Source organism: Dermacentor variabilis, chromosome 1 (assembly GCF_050947875.1).
Source record: "Dermacentor variabilis isolate Ectoservices chromosome 1, ASM5094787v1, whole genome shotgun sequence".
Lineage (NCBI taxonomy): Eukaryota > Metazoa > Arthropoda > Arachnida > Ixodida > Ixodidae > Dermacentor > Dermacentor variabilis.
Genome location: NC_134568.1, coordinates 36,288,860 through 36,314,283, shown reverse-complemented (window position 1 = coordinate 36,314,283; position 25,424 = coordinate 36,288,860). Strand labels below are relative to the sequence as shown.

The 25,424-nt window shown below is 48.9% G+C and overlaps 1 protein-coding gene across 1 annotated transcript; it reads left to right on the top strand.

The window, feature by feature from the left end:
• Positions 1–3,547: 3,547 nt before the first annotated feature.
• On the top strand, positions 3,548–24,914 carry LOC142572099 (neprilysin-2-like). The gene is made up of 3 exons (XM_075681003.1): positions 3,548–4,126; positions 6,772–7,113; positions 23,211–24,914. The coding sequence occupies exons 1-3, from the start codon at positions 3,548–3,550 to the stop codon at positions 24,912–24,914; spliced, it is 2,625 nt and encodes an 874-aa protein (XP_075537118.1).
• Positions 24,915–25,424: the final 510 nt, after the last annotated feature.

The following is a 25,424-nucleotide window of genomic DNA, read 5'->3' as shown; positions in this document are numbered from 1 at the left end:
CCTCTGCAGTCCATTGCTCGAACGCTCGGGCAAAATTCAGTCGCTCTTCCCTCTGCTTCGTCGTCAGGTGCGGCTTCTGAGCGGCAACGCAGTTCATGAGACCTGCCTCTCGCAGTCTGCTCCTGATAGTCTCGCTGCAGCAACTGAGGTCCAGTGCGTCGCGAATTTCCCTGGCGTTCAAAAAGGGGTCAACAACAGCGGCAGCAACTATCTGTTGGTCCTCTCCCAACGTTGTAAGCCTTGGCCGCCCACTGCGCTGAGCATCAGCAATTCTGCCGTATTCATCCCTATAGGCTTGAATAATGCGGTTCACCGATGTTCTGCTCCTCCTAGTGCGGCGGCAGATTTCACGCTGAGGGACACGTTCTATGCTAAGCCGCACGATGCGCCTTCTCTCCTCGATCGGCACCCGGGATGGCATTTTTGCGACGAAACGAATGCGACCGTTCTCGTTTTTAAACATTTCCTAGTCTTCCAGTGTCCAATGGCTGGACACAACCATATCTGGATAGCAGCGTGCACTACAAAGCGCGTCGCCGACACCGTTCCAGAGAATAAAAAGGAAATATTGAACGCCGGTGTCCTATTGGCCCCTTTGCTGTGGCACCGCGGATCAGCTGCATCATACCGCGAAAGAAGGGTGGGAAGCACTACGCGGACGTCCGGAGCTAGTGGCCGCGCTCTATGACTCGATGCCAAGGCGAGTAGGCCAAGTAATCGCGGACGACGGCGAATTTTCATCCCATTGAGGACCTCTTCAACGCATGGAACCCCAATTTTTATTTTCTTCCGTGAATAAACTTCCACGAGCGACTTGTCTTTCCGATTAGTCTTTCCAATCATCTCTTTCTGACGGTACTTTTGTAAAGAAAGTTTCATAACGGACTGTGTATTGTAGTAGCGAACTAAAGCAGTGTGAAGAGGCGCACTGCTATAGTTAATAAACCCACTGCTGGAGACAATGCCGGGAAAGTAATATCGACAGAGAACCCGCGCCGGCAGTAAAGCTTGGCAGCTGCAAGCGCGCGTCACCGTAGCCGCCGCTGCGGCTGCTTTCGTTGTGTTGTCTAAAATCGAGCAGCGGTGGACGCCAGCGAAATGCACTCATATGAGAGGTATGGTGACTATAAGCAAAACAACATTAAGAACGAGTCTTCGTTCCTTCTCAGTGGCGCGGTTTGACGCCCCGCGGCCGTCCACTACTGTTCGACAGCGCCATGTGCTAAACTACCGGCGTTGCACAGTCCCCTTCGTCGCGACCGTCAGCAGCAGAGCAACCGAACGGCGCACTAGAAATTTATCAAGCGTGACAAGGATCCGTAAGAGAGAGAGGGCGAAGTCTGGCGTCACTCGGGGCACTCTCGCCGTCAGCGCGCGGAGCTAGTGTTCCTATATACAGCATATACAGGAACACTACGCGGAGCGAGATAGCAGCGCCCCGGTGCGGCCCCGCAGCCGCTCCGGCCAGCGGTGCCGTGGTCCGTTTACTTTTTGGCCGATAGTACGTGTTTTGTAATGGCGTCCTTTGTGTAAGGCGAGACAGTTGCGCAAGGAAGTTTGTTTTCACTTTCTTCGCGAAGTTACACAGCATTCCGAGCGATCACGCAGGGTCGCAGGTTCTGGGCGAAGCTACGCGCCGCTCGTTCGTTCGCACCACGCGTTCCGAATCGTCGTACTTAAAGGCCGCCCCACATTCAACGTTTTTGCCGGCGTTTTCTTTCGCGTTGCGTCTCCCAGCGTGGTCGCATGAACGGCGCCAGAGAGAGCGTTTTCCCGGCGTCGGAATATGCGACGCGTCGCACGGCAGCTCACGCGCGCGAATTCGCCACCGTGTGTCTGCCGCTTCGCCGCGGTGCGAGTCGCCTGATGGACGCGCCTTCAGGCCTGCATTGCAGAGGAAGCCGTCGCCTGACAGTTCAAATTACGTTCAACTTTCCGGCGCTTACATCAACCGGTGGTTTTTGGGACCGTTTAACCTAATCAGCTTTTGAAAGCACAAAACCTGCTTTTACTTTTTTTTATTTGCTGCTCTGTAATCATCGTTGTTATTTTAGCTATCTTTTCACTAGATTTAGCGACTTTCTTGTTTATTTAGCGACAATATTTTCCATTTAGGCATCGGCGACTTTTTTTTAGTGACTTCAGTGAACAATTTACAAAATTTTAGTGCCTTCGAAGCTATGAAGATTGTTTCAAGAATGGCCTATTGAACGCACTTTGTTATTCAAATGCTACAAGTAAGCGGCTGAAACTTGCTGTACAATGAAGAGGCTCCGTGAACATGATAAAACAACGGTTCCCTTCACGTTGGTAGTCTTTACATTGTTATTGTGCTTCACAGAAGAGTGGTTCTCCCAGGCTTCACATTGTACCTGCAAACTTTGTTGTTGTTTTTTTTTTCAGTCTTAAAGAAACGACTTAATGAGTTTAAACGCTGTGCATTCTCCAGTTTCAACAAATGCATTCGATTGACGGACGTTCGTAAGCGTTGCAGCGAATTAAATTACCATAACCATCTGGAATAAATTTTATGGTCCGATTTAGAACACAATAGGTGAATAACGCAGGTCGACTGTACAAAGAGGCGTACCACTCACAAACCTGACATCCGCCGTTTAGGTTTGTGAACGGTGGCACTGGCTAACACTCCCGCGTTTAGTTCTACTAGGAAAGCACAAATGCCCAAGAAAGTTGGTGGGAAAACGGCGCCGCGGTAGCTCGATTGGTTAGAGCATCGCACGCGTAATGCGAAGAAGTGGGATCGTGTCCCACATGCCGCAAGTAGTTTTCTCATCCTCTTTCATTGCCATCAATTTATCATTTCTTTAATTCAATTAGTAAGCATAAGTAATTTTCCCTATGCTATCCTTGGTGCCTTTTGTTGGTTCTCATGACACGACGAATAGGTAACACAAAATTTTGAACAAAGGTACGAACACATTTATTGTCTCGATCGATGGTCATGGTGCTGAAAGGTGGGCACACACAGTTACTTTTACACATATCCGCGTTCATTCGTGTTCTACACTCGTAATAAACATTCGTGTTTTCATTTCGCGATCTGCTGAGGCAAAGAATTTCAGACTGAAATCAGCGCACCGACTGGCAGTGAACCAGTGCCGTCAGCGCCTTCGCAGAATGAGGGGCGGTCTGGGAACGCTGGCACGATGAGCGCCAACGAGCCAGCTGTGGTGGAAGACGGCGATGAACGCGCAAGCAGGGGTACGAGCCATTGCTGATGATGATAGGTTTTGCTCACACAGATTTGTTGGCGGACACGAAGAATGCACGGAACCCTAGCCATAAACGGGGTCGCTGTAAAATAAAAGGAAGGTCTCGCCGGAGACACGCCGTCAGTGGAGACGACCACGGGTATGCTACGGTTTCTTCCACTAGGATGCCTCCCAATCCTTGGCGAACCGCTCGTAGTGGGTTGTGCCACTTCACTTTCTGCCAGCCAACCCACCGCCGCTCGAGACTCCGCGTGAAATCAGCTCGCGTCTCGTAGCGTCCCCCTTCTAACGTTCCGTCGCGCACCCAAGCCTAAATGCGAGCTTCTTCGGACAGCAGCCTCTCGGACGAAGGTCCTTCGCGTTCGACGCGCGCTGCAGCGCAGGTCAGTGGCCGGCGCCCAAGGGGACCCGCGCCCTTTGACGAGCCTGCCTCGCGGGGCTCGCGTAGCGCTTCGCCTCCGACAGCGCCGCCGAACAGACCCCGCTTTCTCGGTGCGCACACCACGACGAGAGGTGGTCGAAACCGATTGTCCCCTCAAGAAGTCGCGTCGCAGGAGGAAGAACCGACGCACGGCAGGCGACTCCCTCCGGACGAGCCGGAGCCTCGGAGCAGACGTACCTTCGCGGACACCGTCGGCTTCCACGGTCAGCGATCGCTACTGCGCCGGAACGCCTCGCTCGAGAGCGTCAGGTGGCTGGACCTGCCGACATCCGACATCAGGGGACGATTCCAGGACAGACGCACCTGCCCGTGCGGTACGGGACGGCACCCCCAGCGCGTGAGGCGTCACTCGCTGTCGGGCCGGGAACGCCGGCAGGACTGCGGGCGCGTCCGGAACCGCGAACTCCGCCGCTTGTCGCCTAGACACGCGTCGCAGTCCAGCCGCAGACGCGTAAGTTTCCACGGCACGCGAAATAGATGAGCTCTAAAACGGTTAAGACTGACAAAGTGTTCTTTTGAAACTCTAATTTATTTAATTTCGCCATATGAGGTTGATTAACTAGTAAAAAAAATTAAGGCCGAACTTCCTTTCTTTTTAATTTCGTGCAGAAATTTCGGCGCCGGTACACGTCAGTGTGATGTCGGGGACATCAGAGCATTATATCTTATTTCAGTCGTTGCGGTGGCAGTGTATCAGTTCCCAAAAGCGCCAGTTCGGTCTTATAATAGGCGCCTTCAGGCTATAATCAAGTCCACGTATTGCCGAAAAAAGACGTGAACTAGGCCCGAACAGTTAAAGCCCAGGAACGTAATGGCGAGCTGATGCGGGAGTCTTCACCCGATTTTAGTTTTTGCGTCTTTTCTGGCTTGTCACGCCTACTCTCGCAGTACAGAGTAGCTTTATTGGTATGATATATTTTAGGCGCGTCATCTTTTAGTGTCCCTCTAAACCATGACGTAGCGCTGCTCAGCTCGAGGTCGCGGGTTCGACTCCGATCGACCCCGGCGGCCGCATGCTGAATAGGGGCGAAATGCAAAAAAAAGAAAGAAAACACTCGTCTACAGCATTGGGTGCACGTTATATAGCGACAGACTGTCAAACTTGAATCCGGAGCCCGTTGTACTACGGTGTGCCTCATCATCAGGTCGTGGTTTTGGGCCATAAAACTGCAGAATTTTGTACTCTAGCTGTTACGGACCAGATGGTTCATAGTGAACAAGTAACGTACTCCAGAAAATACAAGAAGGACGGAAGGAAAGATATAACCAGAACGCGGTGTGTTCTGTGCTCTATCCCATCTTTATCTGTCTCTGTCCTTTCAGGATAGCTTACATGATCAGAGAGGCGGATTTGTTTACATGGGCGAGTAGGGCCACTGATCGGCGTCCGCTTGAAGTACAGTGGAAACCGCGCAGCGCTTACATCAAATAATGGCGAAACGTTGCAGGACACACAATTTTGCGTAGATTAGCAACATCGCATCGTTCGCGCCGGTATATGAGGGTCCAGCTCCTTCGCTATACCAGTGTTATAGCATAGCGCATAAATCAGCTGGTTCTCAGTACATACTCTGCGTCATGAATGCGGTTTACGTCTTCGTACTACATGTATAGTGTTGTATGAACACTATATGTCCTCATTGTCGTTCATTTATGGAGCCTGTGGTTTTCTCGCGAAAATACTGATGCCAGTAAAAACTGAAACGGCGCGCTCTGGAAGCTGAGTATATAAGGTGGTCGTTTTCCCTGCTGCATCGAAAGGGCAATCCCTTTATTATTGGCTGTTCGGCATAAGAGGCAAACAGTGCATGAAAAAAACTAAATATTGTGTCAGCATATCAATACGTACAGACCGACCCCGGTATGTATTTACATCAAATTCATTTAAAGAAGCGCCGGTGAGTGCGAGGGGAAGCTAGCTTATGCGGAAATGGGATGTTGGCACCGTGCTGTGTCGTTGATTTCCGATTCTTTTGTGTGCACCATGCGAATTTGGGAAGAGTGTTTGTTTTCAAACCAATATGGTCTACAGGCTAATCGACTATAAGAACAGCTTTCCACCATCCTATACTTACTCAACCTTCAGTTCAGGAACGGAATCGACACCAGCTCGAAGTTTATGCGGGTGACTGGCGAGTGCTCGAGTTCGTGCCTTTCAACTTTCAAAGCGCGCTTCGATTCTAATTGAGCCCGACAAGGTATAAGTACAAGCCCAGGCATGGCGCCCATCGCATTTCGATGCGATGTTCTCGGCGGTCTATCGCACGGCTATTCGTTTTGCCACCGCAGCCGGCCCGAAAGCCTGCGACGACTCGCGGTTGTCAGTCGCGCCAGTGTTGTCGTCGGTGTGTCCTGCCCAGGAAGCGTCCATTGACGCAAAACAAAATTACCAAAACGGCTGACAAACACATAAACATTTCAGCTCGCACTTCATGCAACGTGCTTTCCGCATCGCGAATCCTCGATGCCGTAGATTTTGTTTCTTGCGGCGTACGCTAAGGTGTCTACACAGCGCGGTGCTAAAGACGGTAGACGAAGTTTAGGCAAATCCACGGGTACAGCCCATCGTTCCCATGTTTTCTTGACTGCCACACCTTCGGCGCGCGGAGACATTAATTCGGAGACATTATTCGTTGCACGAATACGATCACGGTGCTTACTCTGATACTAGTTGACGACTGTCCCTTGTCCTCTCGAAGAGTTGCACCACCGCCTCGGCGATATATGTAGGCCCCCAGAGAGTAGGCATGCCGCTTCCGCCAGTTCTTCCTGGAAACAAAGTGGTGACGTAGGTCGGGAAAACACTGTATGCAATGTCTCCTAATAGCAGGAGGACCTGAAAGCTACGAGTTGCGACGTCAAGCTAATTGAACAAAGCGACCAAAAGAAGTATTTTTGAAGCATGCATAGCAACGCCGTTACGACGTACGAGGCTGCACTCATCTGTAGTGTCAGCTTCTGCGCCTATATGAGCTTCCAAATAGCCTCGTTGCGAACTATATTGGCATTTTTCTGCTGCATTTGCTCTGGCTTTTCTTTTTTATTTGTTAGTGCGACAGTATGGTGTTGACTTCAATCCTCTTCGATGTCGAGCAGTTGTCCTCCCCGAGCATCCGTTCGTGGGTGCCGACGGTGATCCGCGTTGAGAAGCGCTCCGTGTCCAAGCTGACGCTGTACTCGGCCGTGTTCCTGTGCCTGGTCGTGTTCGCAGCCTTCGTGCTGGTGCTGGCGCGCAAGGTGCCCGCATACGCTGCTCGCAAGGAGCACGTCTGCTCGACGGGAGGCTGCCTCGAGCACGCGCGCCGTCTGCTGAGCACGCTGAACGCGTCTGTCGATCCGTGCCAGGATTTCTACACGTACGTGTGCGGCGGGGACGACCCTGCTTCCAGCCCCAACGATGCGCTGGACCGCTTCTACGGATCCAAGGTCAAAGCTCAGGCGACGACCCTTTACAATCTGCCTTCGGCGTCGCGGTATATACGTTGCACTTAAAGGTGTCACGGTATATCACACTCCATCCTTTTCTCTCACCGCGTTTTTCCATGCATAAAGTAGCCATTGTGACAAATACCAGCGAATTTCACGGTCTTGACATTCGTGGGGGATTCTTCTTTGTTTTTTTTTTTTTTTTTTTTCTTATTCGTGCAGGCCTTGCTAGTCTGAAAGCCATCGCGCATTAGCAGCTGCTGGCAAAGTATAGTTCAACTGTGACCCCACTGTTCGCGTCGTCTGCTGTTTGTTGTGGAGCTCAAGTTTATTTACCTACAGCCGCACTGAAGAGGCGACCACTACGTTCTTTTCTTCTTTTTTCTTTTTGCTTAAACTGAAACGCGAAGAACGCTTCGCTAAAAGTAAATAACGAGTTAACGCGTCACTACCACAAATCCAGTCGCCTGTTTAGACCGACCTAACTCGGCAACGGTGGCTGCTGACACCAGCCGACACAGCTGGCGCTGTGTGCGCTCCTAACGTAATGTGTGGGCTGTCCCAACTATCATGCACTAAGATATCAAAATATGCAAAAGCCACGTAGCTGGACAGAACCAAGGTAATGTTGTTTGCCATCGATCAGAGATAGACATTTTTTTGCATTCCGCTTAATTACATAATTAGTCTGAATTAATTTGTCAACTTCTCAAATGTTATAATTAGATTAAAAGTGTGAAGGAGAAAGTTGTAGAGCAACATGAAAAACTCCTGCTACCGCTTTTTGCTGCTCAATACGAGCTACGTAAAACATTTTTCCGAGAAAGAAAGAACCCCACGAATACACGCAAAGTGCCTCGATGGGCCAGTCACGCGGCAATTCTGCCTGTATTCGCAGCCTTCTTTCACACTCGGAAAAACAATTTTATGTAGCACGTATTGAGTAACAGGAAGCTCTGTCGAGAGTTTTCATGTTGATCCAGAATGTTGTCATTGACACTTTTTCATCTAATTATAATATTTGAGAAGTTCAATAATAAATTAAGACTAATGTAACTAGGCGGAACGCAAAAAAATAATAATCTGGGTTATCTACAAGCCACGGCAAACAACATCACCGTGGTTCTGTTCAGCTACGCGGTATTTATATATTTTTAAATCTCGGTGCATAATAGTTGGGACACCCCGCATAGTTTGAATTCAAACCGACATGGCCTCTGCTAAATAAAGTAAGAAGAACTTGAAGCTTTAGAGCGAAGCTCTTATGGCACGTTCACACTGAGGAATCCGGCGTCTAAAGCGAATGGAATTCTCCTGCCGCCGCAAATCGCGTCGCACCGTTCCTGCGGCGACAGTGGGCCTTCGGCGTAACCGAGCGAACGAGCACAGCGAAAGATAAGAGCGAACGCGGAGCGCAGCGGGGAGACGAAAGACGCCAAGAGGAGAGCGGAGGAGGGTATGGAGAAAAGGGTGAGGAGGAAAGCAGAGTACCGGCACGACCAGGCATGCGGCCAGCGCGGAAACAAAACGCTGGCGTGGGCTTCGGACCCAGTGCGCATGCGCTACTTCGCCTGCGGCGCCGCCGCCGCTAGCGAATGCGTTCCGCACGAGCCACGCGTTCCCGGGTTCACACTTTCTTTCTGGACATTGAGACACGCAATTTGTGGAAATGCATCGTCTGCAGCTGCTGCTAAACGAGCTGCCCAAACAGAGGCTCAGCGCCGCCGCCGAGAGCACCTTGTCCTTCAGGATCAAGTTCTTTCCCATAGTGTATCGCGAATTCAAAACAACTGCTGCCCTCGAAATTCGCACTAGCGTGTATTGTAATCGTCGGTGAGTATTTTTTAACTGCCTAATATTATCGCCGAAATTATATATTCTCGTACCGTGTGTGGGCGTGTAGTGTCCCCTTCGGAGAGATCTGTAAAGATGTGCGCGTTTGCGGCAGCCCGGCATGAGGTGCAGACTCATCTTTTGTTTTTAAATGCACAAGCATTTCTATGCTCACCCAACGAGTAAAGCCGTCCGTCCGTCACATAAGACGATCGCTTTCAAGATAGGGCCCGCAGCTGCGGGCAAGTCCACCTTCGGGCTGCCTCTCGCTTCAACGGGAACTAAGCGGCTAGGACAAAGCGAACACCAAGCTGACAGCACACGGCGCACTCTGCTCCCCTCGCAAATCGCTTACAAGATATGGCCTACGCAGCCGCGCCACACTCACCTACAGTGACTCAGCCACCACCAGAGCACCGTTGATCACGATTGATAATTTTAGTTTAGCGTTCGCAACCGAACGTAAAAGCATTACGTACGTAAAGAAATAGCGTCGTCCTCACTGCGCATGCTCGGAATGTTATTGGGTTTCTGCGGTTTACGCGCGCTATGATAACGTACGTTATTTTGCGAGTTTAACGTTCGTAATGTTTACAGACGCTAAGAAATAGCGTTGTCGAACATGGCGGCACCCATGGCTCCCGCTTCAACGTGCGTTCTCGGGATTGCTAAGCTCCTACTCGGATTGATCGCTAGTAACCATTGTAATAAGCTTTCGCTTTCTCTAAACTCGCCTGAAAGGTTAGCTATGAGCGCATAGCACGTCCATTGTCTGGGATCGTTCGGCGATTTTGGCGCATCCACATAGCAACAGCAGGGTGGTGGCTAATGGACCGTCTTGGCTTGGATACGTTTGGCGCGAGGCACCAGATGGCGCCCTGTTTTATAACGTTTTCCTTACGTTTGTGTTTCTGTAAGGTAAACTAAGACTTGAAAGGACACGCACCGTAGCGCCCCCCAAAGGTGCTTACTTTTAACGTACGTAAGGCGACAAACGCTATTCTAAAGCTGGCTAATGGCTCGACGCGGATGGGTAAGGCGCTCAAGAACGACAACGGCGTAATGATCGGAACGTCATCAGCGCGCCTTGCGCCGTCGCCTGCAATAATTTGCTTGCGTCATCAATTCACTTTGCACCGCCGTCCGCAGCAGTTCGTGTCGCCGCAGCGCTGTCGTTTATACTGATCTGATCAAGTTTCATAACATTGATAATGACACCGGGCCGCGTGGAGATGAGCAAGTGGCACAATGCGTACGCAAACTTAGACAACGCCCAGAGGAATTTCTGCCTGAATTTTGTTTCGAGTGCCAATAAATAGGGATATAACAGCTGGGTCTTGTTTATTGAGAAGTGTTCGGTCAATGACCAATATCCCCGGCCCTGATACGGGCACAACGGCAGAGTGGTCGGACAACGATAGCTACAGATTGTGTTTCTCGGTGTTGTCGGCAAGTTTGGAGATAAAAGCGGGCGTGGCAGCCCTCTGTGCCAAGCAAATGTAAAAACGCTGCTTAGATACGACTGGACTGGGTGCACCCAAGCGATGAAAGGATTGGAGTTAACTCGGTACAACTTCGCTGGGTATTTAGCTCAGCTCACAGTTCAGACATTGCACATGAACCAATCTGTGTAATGTTATGCTGAACTGCGTTTTACATCGAATCTGTTAGTATGACGAGAAGCGCTCGAAAACAATATGTTCTGTATTTGTTCCGTTTGAATAACTCTTTCTATCACCTGTGACAGACACCATCGTTCCACTTTTTTTAGGTATATTCACTTAAACATTCACCTATGTGCGCAACAAGTCGCATTGCCGACCTAGGTAATAGAAAAGATTAATGTTTTAATTATTTCCTTTAGGGCGAATATTGCAATTGCGTAATCAAAGCAGAGCCTCGTGGAAGTCACGTTTGTTTAGCAGAAATCGTGACTAGCACCGCTTTCAAGATATCCGGTGTTGAAGTGTGCTAGAAAATACAACAGCGTTCCAGCTGGCAGCTACCCAAAAGTGTGCGTCAAGGACTTCCGGTTAATTAAATTCCGGTTAACTAACTGTTGTTGTTGTTTCAATCGCAATCGCAGATACTAACCGCACAACCTGGCCGACCCCAATGCATAGCTGTGGGCCCGAACTTTCGTTATTTTGATCCTAAAATTGGCCTCCGCCAGATAATTGGAAATTGACCAGTCACCACGCACGTGCCTGACCCCCATGGTGACCCCAATAGCGACCCCTTAGCGGAGCTTATGGGGCAGCGAATGCGTTCAACGCACGCGATCTCCCGCCGAAAGAGCCGACTTCAGGCCTGCCCTAGAAATATTTTCCAGCAACAACCGTAGCTCACAATGTCTCATAACGGTATTTACCCGATTCTATCGCGCGTATGTTGTTGTTGCTTTCAAGAAAAATGGGCCGAAAAGTACCTACGTAGTGTAATCGAATACGACACCAAAATGACCTTCGTGGCGTTTGTATACTTTATTGCTTACACAGTTATACTGCTACGAAGATGACGTTCAAAAATTGTGCGGCGAAGCCGACTTGAAAAAAAAAAAAAATCTGGCCGCCATTGTGCAGCGCTTATTAGATCCTTGCCCATATCTTCGTCCTAAAAATTCGGGTGCACGTCAGATTCCTATTTTGTTTAAGAGCCTACTGTCATTTCTACGTTAGTTTTCTGGTTTGGACGTATAGAAAGTGGGCGCGCGTTTGATTCCGGAGTGTGTTAGAATAGGACAAATACTGCCAAATGAACCAGCCTTGTGTTCTGGCTTTTTTTTTTCTTCATCTGGTTTAATTCGACCCGCGGGATAATTTAATCAATTTTCTATGTCCCAACAGGGTCGAATTAGCGAAAGTCGGCTGTGTATAAGAGTAAATTCAATGCACTCTTTTAGCATATTTTGGGGACGGAGATCTCGAAATTGACGCTTATTATGTTTCTTTAGCAGACATCACTTCACTACTGGTCGGCTTCAATTTCACAATTGCAACTTATGCCCTAAAATGAATAATTAAAATGTTCATTTGCGATTTTTTTTTCATTTAGCTACGTGGACATTGTGATATGTCCCGCAAATAACGCTTGCCTTAACCCCCTGAACAGGCCGAAATGCGCCATATGCTCCATGCTATATATGAAAAATTTGTTCGAACTAATAATGATACATACTCGCTTTCGCGGTGTCCTAAAAGAACTAGATCATTGTGCAAGTTAATATTTAGAGGGAATTGGGGAAGCGCAATGGGTAATGTGCGGGCAAATGTTGAAGTGTTAATTAAGGTCCAAAATAAACTTCCAAAACTTTCGCTTTTTCTTAAACGCTTACAAGCTCTCCCCGTCGTCATGGACGATAAAATTCTGCCAGCAATTTAATATTTAAAGCTAATGGGAGTCATGCTATCTGGGTTACGTGCACCGAAAGTTTCTACGGTGCAGCTTAAAGGGACACTAAAGGCAAATATTAATCAAGCTAGAGAGATTCATATTATCGCGAACAGAGCCTTAATAATTGAGAAATTGAGGTAAATGCAGGACTTGATTAGTACTTGCCCGATGACAAAAGCACTCCTCAGTTAAATTCTGTCACTAGCACTCAAACACTCGTTGCAAAAAGAATCATTGTATTGTATTATACGACGAAATAAAATACTACTTGTCTAGTTCTATTTCACTTAAAAAAAAAGAACTAATTGAAATTACCCTTGACAACGACGCGGGCGGTCGAAAGGCTTCGTTTTTGCTCGACTCTGCGCAACCCACGCTTTCACGTTTCGGAAGTTTCGTTATCGCGTAGTGCTGCGCTGGTTTTGCTGGCTGGCGAAACTCGCACAAAATGCAAGTAGCAGATAATTCAACTTCCATGCGATGTCGCGGGATGCCCGAGCGGTCGACGCCACGTGACCAAAAAGCAGCTGCAGCGGCGAATCCTCCTCTCTGTTAGCTCCGTCTTACCGCCGTCTGTCGGACGCCGTTTTTCTCACTGACGGCAGCAAAGGGCGGTGATGGCGTATGCAACGTCACCACTCCCCCGGCTGGGTGGCGGGAGATTTGAATTTCAAAAAAGGTATTCGGACCTTTCAGACGCAATTTACTCGTAAAAGTAAGTCTTTTTCTTGGCGCGAAACAAGCCTTGTGAGGTTTCCAGAATGGTATTTAAACAGTCAACCTCGACTTAGTATTTGCCTTTAGTGTCCCTTTAAGCAATGAACTGAACGCGCTACAGAGTGACGGTTTCGAGAAAATAAGGGGCATTTTATTGCTGACGTGCGGATTCTACTCGATTCGATTTGTTACTGGCACTATTCATATTCGATTGCGTCTCAAAAAAAGTTACTGCTCACACAGCCCTAGCTAAAGCCGAGAGGCGTCAGTTAATTACGAGTTCTTGGGAAAAGAAAAGTATTGGGCAAGTACGGCCGTCATCGCAGATGTTTCCCTGTGTCCAGCTGGGAGAAGTATACATCACACCAAGCTCACACTCTGTTAAATAGAGGTACATGTCAAAGGTAATGTGGCGAAAGTTTAACATTTCTCGCAGAATTAGGAATTTTTGAAATAATTACTCAATACTCGTTGTGTTTCCTGTTTTAATGCGTAATACGAGGATCGTATAGTTTTCCCCTGTGTCCTCTGAGAAATGAAAGTACAGCACCGACTTCACGTTCGGTCTTAATAGGGGGCACGTTATGTCCTATGCGTGGGCAAAGTCTAATGTATGCGAAATAATTATTATTAATAAATATTAATTATAATTAATAATAAAATTAAGCGTTAATAAGCATGTCTTCCCGCTGTCCTAGTAAATCTGAACTCGGTATCAGATTTCCATATCGCAGCTGAGAGAATAAATGTGACACCAAATGTAAACTTAGACGAAATGATGGGTCCACATTGTGACTGATCAGTCGGTAAAGCAGGGGCGTGCGAATATTCGAAAGTTTTGAATCTTATCGAATATTGCAGTTTTAATATAGCCGTATTCGATTCGAAAACTATGTATTCGAAAATTCTGGAATATTCGGTTGGATGCGAGTATCCGAAACAAATCGAATACATTGGGGCCTATGCCAAATCAAACAAGGTTCTTAGTGTTTGTTTCTATCTAATCTAAGAATACGTGTCTGACTTTGTGCTGAATTTTGTGATAATTTCGTGCTCCTGGACGAAATTTTGCCTGTAAAGCGCGCTTAGTTGTTGAACAGTAAAGCATCGCAAAAAAGCCAGCCTTTCTAGTAGCAAGGGGCACGGGTTTCTGGACACGCAAGGCGCACTCTTTTGCAGCACCACCCCGAATCCCGAGCTTATTGCTTGACAACAAATGGGATAAGTGACGGCTGGCACAGGGTCAAATGCCTCTGCTTTATGGACATTTGAAATCGTATAATAAAGCACATGTTGGCGAGAAGAGGCAGCCAGTGGAATTATTCAATTTTCCAAGTTAACATGAGCCAAGTACACAATCATTTAGTCGAACGGCTTAATAGTCTAATTTTGTTTTACCATTGACAATGTAATTGCGATGTTCCAACATGTTAAAATAACCAAATTTGCTATCAAATGTGCTCACCATTATTCGATATTGAATTTGATATTCGAAGCTAAGTATTCGAAAATTTTGATATTCGCACACCCCAACGGTAAAGAGTTGTAAGCGTGGTTTAACTATGGGCGATTGGTTGTGGTGCTCCAAGGTCACCCGTCCTCCGTGTTTTTCTATAAGCGCTTATCGCATTGATGCGAGAGGCGTGCCATCGGCGTTGATGCGAAAGGAGAGACCCAACCGGCCGTTTCAACCGGATAATCTCACAATTATCTAACAATGGTGATCATATGAGCCGATTCGATGCAATAAGTTTGCATTTACCGGAATATGAGCTTGCGCCAATTTTCTTTTGTCCCCTTCACGCTACCTTAATTCATCTGTGCACCAATTAGCCGAATCACGTGTTTTATCCAGTATATCTCGTGACTCTCTCACTGCATGCATCTTCATGCTTGTTACAGTATGAAATAATCGTAACACCAGGTCATACAACTATATCAGCTCGTATGCTGATGCAGAGCATGCACATGATGCATAAATTACCGTTCTTGCAAAACAGGCATTAATGTAAGCGTGATGATTTACCGCGCGCGCAGTGGACTAAGCAGTGAGCAAATTCATGCACAGTTTGAAGCACAATGCGTAGGTAAAAGACGTGTGACGTCACTGAACCCACCACGGAGCCACATTGTGCCCGCTAGTTTTGCATATATCCGCATGCAGTAAAATGCAATGCTCTGAATTATAATAGCATGGTTTGACTTAGGGCCGCGGCTGCGCGAGTGAGGCCGAATCGAATACTGCCAGAAACATACCGAATCGAATGTCGAATATTTTTGTAATACCTCTCGAATAATGAGCAACCTTTACACCATTAAGCTAAAAGAAGGTTCACATCGTAGTATCTATCGCTACAATGCAGGTTACGAAGGACATTCTATCGAAAGCAAAAGTAAGAGTTCGTTTCTAAAAGAGGAGCAAATAAGGAGTCTGTTCGCTTTCTCACGAGGGTGCTCGAAGCGTATGTGGCCGTGCAATACCGTAGTAAAGTTTTGTCTTGTGAGCCCGTTAGGGGGGCACCTGCGTATATCTTCGAGACTAAAGACCAAACTACACGTGCGCTTTCCCGCGCGCGATAGCTCGCGCCCGTGTGCCTCGCGTTTGCCGCGCCTCGCGAGGAATAGAGATTTGAATCTACAAGACACGCGCCACCGCGCGCCCACTTGGCTCACTATTCTCGCCTTGGTAGACATCGTTCCGTATTTTTTTTTTGTGTGTGTGAGGCCGTGGCAGAGCACCGATATTTGTGCGGAGAAGGTATCTGCGCTCGCGCCGCGCTTCGACGCGCACCGTCTGTCCCGCACCATTGCGGGCGCGAGCTTTGGAGCGCCGGCAAGCGTACGCGTCGTATGGCCTTAAATCGTAAACATACGTTGGCTGTGGTCACTGACGAACCGCTAAAAAAAAAATACATTTCCTCCTCCTCCTCTCCTAGCAGCCTAAGCTTTTTCCTTTGATTGCGCGACGCCGTCTGCACTATGTATATATAGTGCAGATGGCGTCGCGCAATCATAGGAAAAAGCTTATATATATATATATATATATATATATATATATATATATATATATATATATATATATATATATATATATATATATATATATATATATTGTCACGTGGAGTGGCGTGTGAAGAACACAGTAGCAATACTGTCAAAGACGGAACTAACTTTTATTGGGCGAACCTGTGCCCACAAAAACAGGCTACACTTAAAAAACGGCGACAACGGCGAACACAGTCGGCGATCGTCAAAATCTGATCTGCGGGTGAAGCGCGTCGGCTTTTATACAGCAGTCGTCGAATGTTGCAGACTAATCGTCGGGACCCGCGTGCCTTCTACAAATTTCTACACTATACGCGTCAGGCGATGAAATCAGATAACACAACGTTCGGCGACAACAGACAGCGGATAGAAGCATCGATAACTTTCCAGAAACTTCGGATACATGCAGGCGCGTCCCGCGCTATGCGATAACATTTGTTGGGCGGCGAACGAAACGTGTCCCCCGATAAAGACAAGTACACGTGTAAATAATATATATATATATATATATATATATATATATATATATATATATATATATATATATATATATATATATATATGCGTGTGTGTGTGTGTGTGTGTGTGTGTGTGTGTGTGTGTGTCAGCGGAGGGTCCATGCGCGCTCCTCCCCTATCTCTTTGATCATACAATGGTTCGATCGAGTGAATCGGGGTGAGTGCGCAGGAGCGTACTGCTGCGAAGCACCGTGCCGGATAACGCTTTGAAACTCGACCATAGTTCCACGTCGGTGCAATGCTAACAATGTGCGCAGCGCGTGCGGTTGAAACTCCGCGCTTAAAATAGGAAGCGGTGCGTTCTTCGTTCAAGGTATGCAACGTGAACCACATAGTAGCCGCCTTTGTTCGATTGAAAGAATTTAAATATCGATCGAAAAACCAATAATAAACAGCATATCGCTGACAAAGCCTTCTCGAGACGTCCGCCCTCTTTTACTGGCGTTGGCAGCTTGTGCCTGACCTCACGTGTACTCGTTTAAGCCTCGGTAACGCTACATAGGCCGATATACGACACCGACAAGACGCAAACGATCGGTCGACTAGTCAACAGACCCTGTACCTGAGAGACAATTTTATCATGCTCTGCCGACAACAACGTATCCGACGACCGCAAGTAGTCGCAGTGTGACAGGCTTTGGTGCCACTAGCGCCGACGGAAAAAAGCAGTATTCTGACCGTCGTTTGGTGGGACCCCACGCGATTGGCCGCTGAGCGAACCGACAACGCGATAGCCGCAGTTCCTTCGCTTGTAGTCACACGCACAATGAGTCGTAACATGTTTTAGAAGTTGAAATGCACAAACATCGGCCCTCCCAAGCTGCCCGCATGAATTTTAAGCATACATACGTTCGTTGTAAGTGTTGGACTCGGGCATGAAATAAGTGGTAGCTGGCCCAAGCCGTCGTCCGATTCATCCACGCTGAGGACATTGTTGAAGTGAGGGACTTGTTGTCATCGAAAACGAGGAATAGAGGATTTATTTACAATATCTACATGAAGGGTGGAAAACGTTACATTTCATCAGTCTAACATGACTGAAAAAGAATGCACACCACACAGCCGACAACGGCTGCTTAAGAACACTCTGTCCTCCCTAGATCCCTAGGTGAGGGAAAACTGCAGTTCAACCTTCGACCAATGGGAGCCTCCAAATTCACCGTAGTCGACGCGTCATTGAGGAGGAGGGTTCACACACTCACTTCCGCACTTTGCTTTCATAGAACACACTGAGGTGAGTTGTGGCCTTGGAATTTGAAATCACCCCCTCTTCACTTCGTACTGTGCGCACGCAATCATCATCATCATCACCCTGTTTTATGTCCACTGCAGGACGAAGGCCTCTCCCTGCGATCTCCACTTACCCCTGTCCTGCGCCAACCGATTCCAACTAGCACCCGTGAATTTCCTAATTTCATCGCTCCTTCTAGTCTTCTGCCGTGCTCGACTGTGTTTCCCTTCTCTTGGTAACCATTCTGTAACCCTAATGGTCCTATAGTAAGCGGGAAATAAATTAAATTATGGGGTTTTACATGCCAAAACCACTTTCTGATTATGAGGCACGCCGTAGTGGTGGTTTGTGGAAATTGGGACCACCTGGGGTTCTTAACGTGCACCTAAGTCTAAGCACACGGGTGTTTTCGCATTTCGCCTCCACCAAAATGTGGCCGCCGTGGCCGGGATTTCATCTCGCGACCTCGTGCTTATTAGCGCAACACCATAGCCAGCCACTAAGCAACCACGGTGGGTGATAAGCGGGAAGCAGTGACACTGCGTGGTGCCAACATCGCTACGTCACTGTTCCCGAAGGCTGCCAGTGGCACTTATCGGTGCGTCCCCTAAATTAAGTTCCACTGCGTAGATGGGCTGCTGTGTAGGTGTTGTTATGCTTAGATTTCTTTTTAATTCGCGAGATGGAGACACCTTACATTAAAGTAGAAACAAGTGATTCTGCCTTCGGAGAGCAGCGTAAGGAACCGCCTCTCTCTGGCATCCACGTTTTTGCGCGAAAAGTCACGCTCTTTAAATAATCGGCGATTGTGCAAGCAATTTTCCTCACAATAATTTATAGGATGCGATAAATTTAACGAAAAGCGAGAACCAGCTATACCAAAATCGAGCAATAACAACCTGTGTCGATCATATACGATTCTCCAGGTCGCCGTTGTTAGATAGGGGCCCAGCAGTTCATATACCGACTCGTCTGAGATTGAAACGTCGCAAGTCACATGCGCGAATGTGCATGTTTTGCAATGTTGGGACATTATTTATGTCAGCGCTGCACTGTTACCACTGTATTTCTAGCAAGCGACTGCGGTGGCCATTCTGGCCGATGTAAACAAGTGCATCGCGCTACGGTAAATCGGTAATCAGACTCGGGAAGCTGCGCTCTAATATGCGAAATGTGGGGAGGATAAGTAAAATGATGTGTGTGGAGGATAAGTAAAATGATGTGTGTGGAGGATAAGTAAAAGGATGTGTGTGGAGGATAAGTAAAAGGACCTGCACGTGCAGAAATCAGCTACCACAAATTTACTAGCCGCGGTTGCGTAGTAGCCATAGTGTTGGGCTGCTAAGCACGCGGTCGAGGGATCGGATCCCGGCCACGGTGGCCGCACCTCGATGGGGGCGAAATGCGAAAACACCCGTGTATTTAAATTTAGGTGCATGTAAAAGAACCGCAGGTGGGTCCAAATTTCCCCAGTTCACCACTACGGCGTGCCTCATTATCATATCGTGGTTTTGGCACATAAAACTCGGTAATTTTCTTACCACAAATTTCACGACAGCCGCGTCGGCAGAAAGAAATCAGTGGGTTGGCAGCCAGTCGGCTAGCCCAAGAGCGTGCTTCTAAGAACAAAAAAGTCGCAGTTTCACCCGTAAGGCGAAGCACCCATTGTGATAGCAAATTAGCAGACAGCCATACGAAGTAAGGATAGTACTGTTATCGGCCGTATTAATCTAAACATTCGCTTGCTAACTAAATTCACAAGCATGGTGTCAGCGCGCACAGCAAACATGAACACATCGCACTCGATGAGCGCGTACACTCCTGTCAACTTGCTTGAAGAAGCGCGGCAGCAGCAGGGAGCGAAGTGACCTTCGTCCTGCCTATCACTCCAACATAAACTGAGCGCCGAGAACACACAACACGCGCAAAGTTACGAGCCGTTGACGCATCTAGACTCTGCCCACAATACAGGTGGCTCTTATGATACGGCTGCGCGACGGCGCGCAGCACCACATACGCAGTTGCAGCTAAGTTGCAGCCGGAGTAGAACGCCCGTCCCCTTCCCTCCCTCCGGTGCCTCGCAATGTTATAGGTCTGAGCGCGCGGCGAAGACGGCGCGCTTCCTTCCCGCTTTCCTCCGTTTCGCGAGGGCGTGTCGGCTCCTCTCGCACGCTTTCGCTCGCACATACAGCGTAGGGCGCGCGGCGATGGTGTTATCGCCCTTGGACTTTATACGGAACCTCACGGTGACGGCGTGCGCAGAAATGCGCCTGGAGTGTCCATATAATTGATATCGTAAAAATATGTTGCCCTGGGGAGGCCAATAATAATTAATCTTGATCCAGGAAACACTCAACCGGCACACACTCGACATTGGCGCACGCGCACAAATCACCAGGCGAAAGCCACCCCCCCCCCCCGGCACCCTTCCAACACGTTTCCAGCGGCGTGCGGCCGAGGGCAGCACCGGAAAACGAAAAAGGCGGGGTACAGCGAGTTCAGCAGTAACGTCTTGATTCTTTTTCTTCTCCTTCTCTTTTTTTTTCACTTTGCTATTATTACATATCATATTACATTTCGTTGCAATGCGAAAATCGGATATGTTGGTTAACCACGTCGTGTCACCTTTAAATAGCCACCAAAAGCAGTGTCTCCTGCTGGCAGAATGTCGAGCGGATTTGTGTATTCATCCAGATCAGCACTTATAATATGAGCACGCGCCAAGAAAAAAATTGGAGGACGCTTAAGCTTCGCCTTCAAGAGTGGAACGCGACAGCGTTCCCGTCGACCCGCCAAGGGGTGTAAGACAATGGGCTACGGCGCAGCGACTACGCGCCCCGCATCGGACGCGGTGAGCGTCGAGCAACGCAGCGTTCGGCGCGACAACGAAATGTGCGCCTGAGCAAGCGACGCACGCCTGAGCCTTAGAAACAGCTCGTTTCTAAGGCAACACCGCGTTCACTAGAGGCGCTTTTGTACCGCTTTGAAGCATTGAACTCGTGGCTCAGTGGTAACGTCTCCGTCTCACACTCCGGAGACCCTGGTTCGATTCCCACCGAGCCCATCTTGCAAGTTGTTTTTTATTCGGGAAGTGCATGCTGGGATTTATCGCTCACGGCCAACGCCGCGGACGCCGACACCGACACCGACGCCGACGACACCGGCTTTTCTGCGACACGAGCTCCTTAACGCTATCGCGTTAATATGTCGGAGTCGTCCATATATACCGTTGACAGCCGTGACTCTCTTATGCGCCCGCCGCGGAGCGACAATAATTATTTCGGTCGCATTACCAACCAGTTCCGGTAATTGACGCCAGAAATAGGTGTCGTTGGTTCTACCCCCACGGCATGCATGACGACAAAGACCAAATTAAGTTTGATTTTCCGGTTCACTTTTGATCGGTATACACTGCGTCTCTCTTTTTTTTTTTAGCTGCAAAAGAAATTTAAAAGTGCCCGTGGCAGATAGCACAATCTTAACTCTTGAGCTAAATTACTCGATAAGGCGGCCATTATTTCTACGAGAAATCAAAATGCTCTATTCGATAATTAACATAATTGCACTAAATAACCACTAAATAACTCTTTAAGTAATTACGTTACGGCACATATTTATTAATAATAATATTTGGGGTTTTACGTGCCAAAACCACTTTCTGATTATGAGGCACGCCGTAGTGGAGGACTCCGGAAATTTCGACCACCTGGGGTTCTTTAACGTGCACCTAAATCTAAGCACACGGGTGTTTTCGCATTTCGCCCCCATCGAAATGCGGCCGCCGTGGCCGGGATTCGATCCCGCGACCTCGTGCTCAGCAGCCCAACACCATAGCCACTGAGCAACCACGGCGGGTTACGGCACATATTTCACTCTACGAATTGTATCTAGTGAGTTTGCAAAGCATATCGACTTGAAACATATTCCTAGGATGGCACCGGTTACGGGATATGGGCCGTTAAACTTGCGATAAAAGTGCATTGTTGTTACACTATACTCTCTTATGAAAACGTTATTACTATGCATTCAAGCACAAAAATAACTGGGACGCCGATGTATTTCGTCGGGTACCTTACAAACCATGTCGAAACTGGTGTAGATCCTGAGATTCGTTCCAAGTGGATACGCCTTGCGAACTCATCGGCCATAATCCGTATATTTACATATGCACCATAAAGTAATTAGTTAAAAAGTCGTTTAGCGTAATTATGTTAATCGTTCAATTAAGCATGCTGATTTCTTGTAAAAGTAATGGCTGCCTCATCGTGTAATTTCGCTCAAAGGTTAAAATTGAGCTATGTGCCACAGGCAGTTTTTAAAAATTTGGTGCAGCTAAAAACAAAATTATGCAGGTCCCACTCTCGGTGGTAATTAAACTTATGGGAAGCATTTTGCAGGTAGCTTACTATGGCGCAGACCCTGCATTGGCACCTCTCGACCAGCTTCGTAGACTCTCTCGATGACTTCGAGCAGGCGCTCATCGCCGACCTCGGACATTCTGCGGGTCAGAAAAAACGTGGGCTTGCCTAGCTGTTCGACCATTGCGTGCGAACACGTTCCCCTTCCTCTGCGCCAAATAGTACCCCAGTAGGACGCCATCCTTGAGGTGCTCAAGTAAACCTCTGAGGAACTCTATGTCCGAGTAGGCACATTTCTCGACGAAGGTGCGCGGCCTTCCAAGAGCTTTTTTGTGAGCGTCAGGAGCCGATTGGCGTGCACGGGGTGGTAGACTTGCTTTTGAAGCGCTGTTCGTACCGAGGAAATCATCACCCGGTGATCCGCAGCCGACATGCTCGGAATTTCTTATGCGCGCCATCTGGCTCGGCGCGCGCAAGAATCAGAGGCGAGGGTAAGACGATGGAGCTCGAATGATGACGCCGCCGCGACCATGCCGGCAAAGCGAACATGAGCATATATAGCCAGCAGCTCAAGTTGGTAGGCACTGCCAGGCACACCGGCGTAGGAGGCTAGACAGACAGATACACACACTCGATACGCCCGAAGATTGCACAGAATGCTTCGCATTGAAACCCACGTGGTATAGTATATGTACTGAAGTTCAGGCTAGCAGATACGCCACGATGGCTCAGCGGCCATGTTGCTGCAGAGCGCCAAGTCGCGAGGTCATTCACCGACAGTGGCAGGTTCACTCCTGTCAGGGAATTCAAGACACGTGTATACTAAGATATCAGCGCACCTTGTATTAGATAGCCCCGGGAGGTCAGTTCTCCATTACTACGTCTCCCATAAGCCGGACTCTGATACATAAAATCGTGCTGCGGTCATTGCCAGCGCGCTATTTCCGCGGCGTGGTCTCCTACCTCCAAATTCTGTATATACTCGCTAAATGCCTATGACTACGCCTGACGCAGGTGTTACACGTGCTGCTCCGGCCAGGACTTGAAGGGAACTACACTGCGACGACCACCTTGAAGGCACTCATGGCCCTTGAAAAATGTGCCGACAGGTCGGGCGCCAGCGAAGCCATCGAAGACTTTGCAGAGTTCATGGTAGACCGCGGGATCTCCTGGCCGGCGCAGGCCCTCCGAGCAAAGCACGTGGGACTGCTTCAGTTCTTCGACGTTCTGCTAGACCTCTCCATCAATTGGAGAGTCGCCTTATGGTTCGACGTGAGCGCCGCCTACTCGGACATCGACGGCTCCTTTGTAGTCAGCTTCAGCGAGATGGGCGCGCTGGCGTGGCACAGAATGCGGCAGCTGTCTACACTGGATGACGACGCGTACGCGGCCTTCGTCCGCAACATGTCATCGCTGTTGACAAATGGCTCGCTCATGCTGGATGACGAAGAGATCGAGGAGCTGCGTCGCGACGAAACTGTCATTCGCAACACCGTCTTGTCCCTCGACGTAGCTGAGCAGCATGACCTGGTCGTGCCCCTCCACAAGGTCGGCGACGTGACGAGAGTGATTTCGTCAGCAGAATGGATGACGCTGCTGACGAAGCACCTTAGCACTGACTTCAACATTTCCTCACACACAGAAGTCCTGCTGTCGAACGAACCGTACCTCGCCCGAATATTCACGTTGTTGGGTACCATCACGGCAGACAGAGCGCTTAACGTGACGGGCTGGATGTTCGCTTACGTCTACGCGTGGACCGCGACGCCAGCCTTAGACGATTTCCCTAACATGGGTACCGAGGGAATGAGGACATACTCGCTCTGCTTCTTGACCGTGCAGGAGTGGCTCGGTCTCGCTCACTTGGCAGCCTCGTTCACGCGGGAGTTTCCCGCGCCCGAGCGCCACAAGATCTCCGACGTCCTGAACTGGACGTCTTTCGGGCTCGTGGACGCCATCGCGAACTCTCGCAGCGTGTCGAATTCCACCAAGAGCACGGCTGCAGCCAAGATTCAGACGACAACCGGACGGCACTTCTGGCCTCCGGAGCCTTTCTTCCACCTGGACACGCTCGACGTCATGTACGAGAGCTTTCCGGCGCAACAGAACAACTTTTTTGCGATCTGGATGAAGTCGAGAAAGGCACTGAGGAGGTCTCTCACCAACCGTTACTACGGAAGCCTCATGACCGCACGTTACCGCTGGCTTCTGAGCGACGTCCTCTACGTTTATGGCCTCAACTGGATGCGTATCAGTTTGTGGGCTGTGTACCCGCCGTCGTACTTGAAGGATGGCTCGCGCGCTATGGCGTACAGCGGACTGGGGTTCCAGCTGGCCAGAGCGTTGGTGAGAACCGTGGACGAGCACGGGAGACGCCTCAATTACAGGGGGCGCGAGAGCAACTGGTGGGACAAGGTGCAGAACTGTACGTGGGACCTGACTGAGTCGGAGCGCGAAAAGCGGGAAATAGTCGACTTGTTTGCGCTCGAGCTGGCACTGGACGCGCTCAGGAAGAGCTCCGGGAGGGACCGCCTGCCGCAGAAGATCCGCGGACTAGAGATACTCTCGGAGACGCAGACGTTCTTCGTGAGCTACTGCAGCCACTTCTGCGATGACCCGGACGGAAAGAGGCTGTGTAGCCTGGCAGCGAACGTCAGCGACTTTGCAGATGCTTTTTCTTGTCAGCAACATGAGAGGGGCATCTGTTTGTTCGTCTGAACGCGCACCAAGACGATTTGTCAAAGGCGCAGAATTTGACATGCGATGGCGCAGATTCAAGTGTGTGCGGGCTTTTTCTTTTAAATTTGATTCTGCTGCCTGGACATTTTCTCGCTGTCTTTTTCTTACGTGTTTACGACTGAAGGAGTTGTACAAGCTAAAATTGCGTATATCGCTTTCTGTTTGTTGTTTGTCTTGGAAAGCTTGTATACTCAAGGTCTCTGCATCTGTCCCCTGTCGCAGTATTGTGCAGTGTATGCGCGTTTCGCGCATGAAGTGCGAATTAATCGTATATGTATATAGTTTCGTTTTCACTGTGCTGTACGCAGTCTACCCCTAGTTAGTGCACATCACTTTAAAGAAAAAGAATATATGTATATATATGTATAGGCGCAAGCGATTATTTCAAAACCCTATTTTTGTTAATTTTACGGTAAGAGAACGTTTACTAGAGAAGTGTGTGTGTGTGTGTGTGTGTGTGTGTGTGTGTGTGTGTGTGTGTGTGTGTGT